The 5,954-nt window shown below is 46.4% G+C and overlaps 1 protein-coding gene across 1 annotated transcript in view; it reads right to left on the bottom strand.

Annotated features, from left to right (window-relative positions):
* Nucleotides 1–1,733: 1,733 nt before the first annotated feature.
* The window catches only part of cpda (carboxypeptidase D, a), a 25,554-nt gene continuing 21,333 nt past the window's right edge, over nucleotides 1,734–5,954 (bottom strand). Inside the window, exons 17-21 of the mRNA XM_080534827.1 lie at nucleotides 5,813–5,880; nucleotides 5,371–5,502; nucleotides 4,944–5,129; nucleotides 4,708–4,810; nucleotides 1,734–4,269 (exon numbers count right to left, since the gene is read on the bottom strand). Of these exons, the coding sequence (XP_080390953.1) occupies nucleotides 4,043–4,269; nucleotides 4,708–4,810; nucleotides 4,944–5,129; nucleotides 5,371–5,502; nucleotides 5,813–5,880 (716 nt within the window). The 3' untranslated portion in view covers nucleotides 1,734–4,042. The remainder of the gene's footprint in view (nucleotides 4,270–4,707; nucleotides 4,811–4,943; nucleotides 5,130–5,370; nucleotides 5,503–5,812; nucleotides 5,881–5,954) is intronic.

Here is a 5,954-nt window from a genome sequence, read left to right as displayed (position 1 = left end):
GATGTGACCTCGTAGTTCCTCGTAACTGCTCATCACAGCCTCTTTCTCTTCTTCCAGAGTATCGACTAGAGATGCCAGCTCACTTTCGTTAAGGTCCGACTTGAGCTGCTCTCTTGACTTACGGGCTTGAACCTTCCACTGTTCGTACATTGAGCTAAGCCTTCTTTCCTTCCTCTGTGCCTCTTCCCTTTGCAGTTCAAGCATCTTGGTAGTCGGGTTCTTTGGCCGGGTTGAACGTCGGGGGCCTTCCCCTTCGTACTCCTGGAGTTGACTATGGAGGCTATTTAGAGTTTCTTCTTTGAGTTGAATATCCTTCTCTATGTGTTCTATCTCAGCAGTCTCTAATGTTTCTGAGAGAGCCTCTTTAAGACTTTGAATGTTATGCTGCAATTTAATTATCTGCTTCTCTAGCTCTAATTCAGGAGGGTTACTTGGCTCTGTCATTTTTAAATTTAATTTAATTTAATTTATTACATTTGGCTTTATGAATCTGACCCTCAATAGCATTGGAAAACAAACACATATATATATGACATCTAAGCAGCAAAATATCAAGATTATAATGCATCAACATTCAGTATGTTAAATCCCAGTATATAGACCTACTGTATATCTTAACTGTATAACTGTAATATTAAATAAACAAATGGCAATATACAGCAAACCTCTATGTCCTTGAAATATATACTAAATAAAGAACATTCAGTATATCAAATCACAATATGTGTACTTGAGTCACTCAACATTAAATAAAATAACAAATACATCAAACCAGGGAATCATTGACATTGGAACATAGGCTACTTAAGAAAATAAAAGATACTGTTTGTTGTCCAGTTGTTGACGTCCGTTTCTTCTTAAACCGTAAATGAAGATGAAGACATTAATGTTCTTGATGAAGATGAATTGTTCCTTTCGAGTGAATGTCCACCGTATCTGACCGTTGCATCAAATCCTTTCGCCAGCTGCCCGTTGACGGTAGTCCTTGTCTAGACCCACAAGATGGCGTCGCACTGTAGTAGCAACGTTGCCCCGCGGTTCGTCGTAGTAGACACTCCTTGATGCAGCGTGGCGGCAGGATAGATGAGGGGGACTAGCTCTTACTGTAGCATTCCAGCCGGACTTAGTATAGACGGTGACTCCTTATTAATAACTGATGGTCAATGATGCAGTTTAACCTTTTATTTACACGCACCAAAAGCACCATAGACACACCGTAAGAGCTGAAAGTAGAACAACACACAGCTACAATCAGCATCCATCCGCTAGCATTCAGTATACTTTGCTAATTCCATAGCGTTTTCCACAGCATTGAATCAATACATTCAAATCATACACAACAATGAAATTAAATTGACAGTCAATACAAACATACCTCTTCGCCTTCCAGCTAGTTGCTATAAAACGATAATGAGACGATAATTCTTCACAAATCCGTATACCAATTTAACCGTCTTTCTTAACCACCTTCTCCTTTCTAACTCTCTCGCGCATGCGCAGTAACACAGGGAGAATATACTTGTGTTCTTCAAATTAAAGTTGTGTTCTTCAAAATAAAGGCGGTAGGCTATAATAACATTTTGATATTCAAATAATATGTGGTATACAAAGTACCATAATGAAAAGTCCTTATCTTAACCTTGTTATACATGTTATAAAATATATGGGTCATTTACAAATATGGCTAAGAAAAAGAGAGGAGAGAAGATAGAAGGAAACCGAAATCACGACACTTAGTTTCCACTGGTTTTATTCCATCAATGCGTTGAAGAGTTTTCATGTTAGCATGTCATTATCACCACTTCTACAAAGTAACAGGTTTGTTATGAAATGTGTTTTGTGTGTAGATTCATGGTTAACTTGAATTGCACTTATTTTGTTCTCATTCAAATACAATTGGCAACATTTCATTATATACAATCAATTTCATATAAAAAGAAGAAAAAAATAAAATAAAATTAACATAATCAGCAACATACATTCAAAGAACACACTCTCTCCATCAGATCTGCTATGTAAACACACTCACACACAGTAGCCTACATCCACTCAAAGACATAGCTTAAAAAATACCTCCCTCTTCCCTAAGATGAGCTGGCTTTCCTACATTAATGTATTGATTGTGTGAGAGGGGAGGCAGACTTTGAATCTCTTCCAGGGGAGGCTGGTGGAGGTAGAAATCAGAGGACGGGGCTCATTGTAATGCATGGAACGGCATGAGGAATGGTATCAAGCACGTCCTCGGATTTCTACCTCCGCCAGCCTCGTCTGATCTCTTCCCATTGGACGGTGGCCCCGGGGTGAGGTTGCCCCCTAGACACAGATGTAGGATCTTACCCCTTCCAAATCGAACCCTGAACATTTATGGGAACATTTCGGTCTGTCTGCCGATCAGTCAAACGTTGGTGTCCCTGTCTGCCACAATCTAAGCCCTGTAATGATGTCGTCTGCTAGACTCTTACTCAATCACACCCAGGAACAGGTAGAGGGGGGTTAGACTTCGAAAAGGGGGCATAAAATGATATATAGATGTACAGAACACAACATTTTCTGCCGGCAGGTCCATTTGCAATAAACTTGTCAAGATCTTCTGGTTCTGACAGAATCAGGCCTTTTCATTCAGATTATGTACAAATAGAAATAGAGTGCATGACAAAATAACAAGTTCAAAAAAGAAAACTAAAACAAAATGTACAACTCGGGCGTGTTGGTTGGGGGGTAACTCGTGTTAAGTCGTGGGTGAAGCATGCGTCTTCTCCAGCATCATTGTCAGAAATGGACTCCTTTCGAGCATGAGCTGGTCTATGCTAGCTAGAAAAAGACACATTCGTGATAGGCATACGTTCTGTCTATCGTAGTTCCAGGGGAGGCCTGTGAAGGTAGAAATCGGAGGACGGGCTCATTGCAATGCATGGGACGGAACGAGGAATGGTGTCAAACCTCCGTTCCATCCACTACAATGAGCCCATTCTGCCGATGTCTGCCTCCCACCAGCCTCCACTGATTCACATTTTGAGAGAATAATCAGGTTTGCACCAGTTAGTTCTATGCATAGAGGGCCTGTGTTTTCAGACACGTCTTTGAATCTGCGGAGGGGCATATAACTAGTAACGCAAGCAGCCTTCAATCTTGGGAGTTCAGTTCTCTGCTCAGAAAACAATGCATTACTTGAGTACAGTGCTCAACCACGGATCCTGGTCTACCACCACGTCTCGTTCATACCACCTGAGTATCTGATGGATCGTATGAGATTATATTTCATCTGAGATGATATAATCCGGACTAGGGTATCATCTCAGATTCTAACATGGACTAGGTCATCATCTGAGATGATATAATCCAGATCAGGGTATCTTCTCAGATTATAATCTGGACTAGGTCGTCATCTGAGATTATATAATCCGGACTAGGGTATCTATTCACTACGGGTTCTCAAACCTCCACCTCCACCCATGTACTGTGTGTCTAACACTACAGGAGCCAAGGCACTGTGTTTGGTTCTCCTTCTGAAAGGTTGGGTAACTGGATAGTGGCGAAACAATGACATTCCATTGATGTAATTATTGACAATTGACATGGATGGAAATAATTGGTTTTGAATCAAATTTGAACTAGGTTGAAGTCGTATCAATTAATAAATAAAAAGGACAGTGAAAGAGTCACCTGGCTCCACTGGGCCATCTGAGTGCATTTCGCAGATAGAGCTAAGCAAGAGTTCATTTGGACGATTTTGGCTTGGAGGCCAGCCAGAGAGGACAGTTATAGTCTATGAAAGAGCGCCCTCTGGTGGTCCGGAGGAGAGCAGGGGTTGAGAGACCCTAGACGTGTTTTCAGGGACGGACGCCCCACTGGACCAACCCTCTTCCCTCCTCCTCCTCCTCCTCCTCCTCCGCTCTCTCTCCTCGGTCGGTCAGAGAGAGAGAGAAAAAGAGAAAAAGAGAACGAGAATTGAGGGTCAGCCCCGGGCGGGGGGGAGCGGGGCGGGGGACTGCAGTAGGAGTAGTTGTACCGATAAATAGGGTGGGCCCGAGCGTGAGCACTCTCAGAGTTTGTTGGCGTAGAGTGTGTCTTCGTCGCTCTCCGTCTCGTCCTGGAACTCGTTGGAGAGCAGGGACTTCTTGGAGCCCATGGAGGTCAGGCGGATCTCGTCCTCGTACTCGTCCCGGTGCTGCCGCAGGCGGTGGAAGCCGTCCTTCTGTCGGCCGGACTTGGCCGAGCACACGCACCAGATGATGCACGCCGTCACCACCAGGGCCGTCATGGAAGCTGCTGCAGAGGAGGAGGTAGTGAGAGAGAGAGAGAGAGAGAGAGAGAGAGAGAGAGAGAGAGAGAGAGACAGAAAGAGAGAGAGACAGAGAGACAGAGAGAGGGAGAGAGAGAGAGAGAGAGACAGAGAGAGAGAGAGACAGAGAGAGAGAGGAGGGGAGAGAGAGAGAGAGAGAGGGAGAGAGAGACAGACAGGCAGAGAGAGACGTTAGATAGACAGACAGGTTAGAGAGACCCGAAAGAAGTGAAGCAGACAGACAGAGAGAAAGAGAGGTTAGAGAGGACAAACAGATTAAAGAGACAGACAGAGGTTAAAGAGACAAACAGGTTAGAGAGAGACAGACAAAACAGACAGACAGTCAGACAGACAGGTCCACTGTCACACTAGCACTGTGCCGATTCCAGTTTGTTCCACAAAGCCCGTTCCTCCCCACTGCTCACCTGCCGTGGCGACCACAAACTCCCTGGGGAGGCCGAAGATGCGGTTGTCCATGTCGAACTCGATGATGATGGAGCTGGCAGCCTCGTACGAAGATACCACCACCTGAGAACAAGCACAAGGTCACTGAAGGGGACCTCTTGACCTCATATGTCATATGTACAAAGTAGAAACGGCAGTAGTCACACACGCACGCACACAGGCACGCAGACACACACACACACACACACACACACACCTCCTGGCGTTGCTGCTGGTAGCCGTCAGCGACGGCCTCTATGTTGTGGTTGCCAGGCGCCAGGAGGGCGTGGAAGTATCCCCCCTCGGTGGTGAAGACCCTCACACCTCCGTTCAGCACGATCATGGCTCCCACGATGGGCTTCCCCGTCTTATCCTTCACTACCCCACGCACCCCTTTATGAACCTGGGGGGCGGGGGGGGGTCCCAGAAGAGGGAGGGAGGGAGGGAACAAGAGAGAGAGAGAGAGAGAGAGAGAGAGAGAGAGAGAGAGGGGGAGAGAGAGAGAGAGAGAGGAAGTGGGGTGCCCAGAAGAGAGAGAAAGAGAGAGACATGATGCGAGTGAGAAAATGATAGCGAACTTTAAAATGCTCTCATCACAATCCCCAGTGTGCAGAAGGGGGTCAGAGGTCATAGGCTGTGCTGACCTCCACCAGCATGCTGAGGAGGGCCTTCCTGTTCTCGGCCCAGAGGGTGGTCAGCTGCTCGGCCGGGGGGAACAGGCAGCAGCCCGTGTACACGCCGATCTCTGGGCAGTGGCCGAAGTCCACGCTGAAGTCCTGGAACACGAACATACACACACACGCACACGCACACGCACACGCACACACACACAGAGAAAGAGACACAGACCCGTGCACACACACACACACACACACACACACACACACACAATAAGTGCTCATTCAATGTCATACCAACTTACTAGAGCAATAATCTGTGTTGAGTTTTAGTAAGACGTATATCAGAAAAGTACAATCTGAGAAGTACTGGTGGAGGTAGAAATCGGAGGAGGACGGGCAGTGAAGAAATGGTATCCAGCCATTTTGTTTTCTACCTCCCCCAGCCTCCCCTGGGGAGGAGACAAACCTTCATGCTGCCCATGTGACTCTGCCTCAGCTCCGCCGCCCTCAGCACTCCATCTGGGATGTTCCCCACTGGAGGGAGCGAGGGAGATAGGGGGGGAGAGAGAGAGAGAGAGAGAGAGAGAGAGAGAGAGAGGAAGAGAGAA

The sequence above is a fragment of the Nansenia antarctica genome (genome assembly GCF_963989245.1).
Source record: "Nansenia antarctica genome assembly, chromosome: 1".
Taxonomy (NCBI): Eukaryota; Metazoa; Chordata; class Actinopteri; order Argentiniformes; family Microstomatidae; genus Nansenia; species Nansenia antarctica.
Note: the sequence above shows the minus strand (reverse complement) of the source record. Positions and strands in the feature narration are given on the sequence as shown.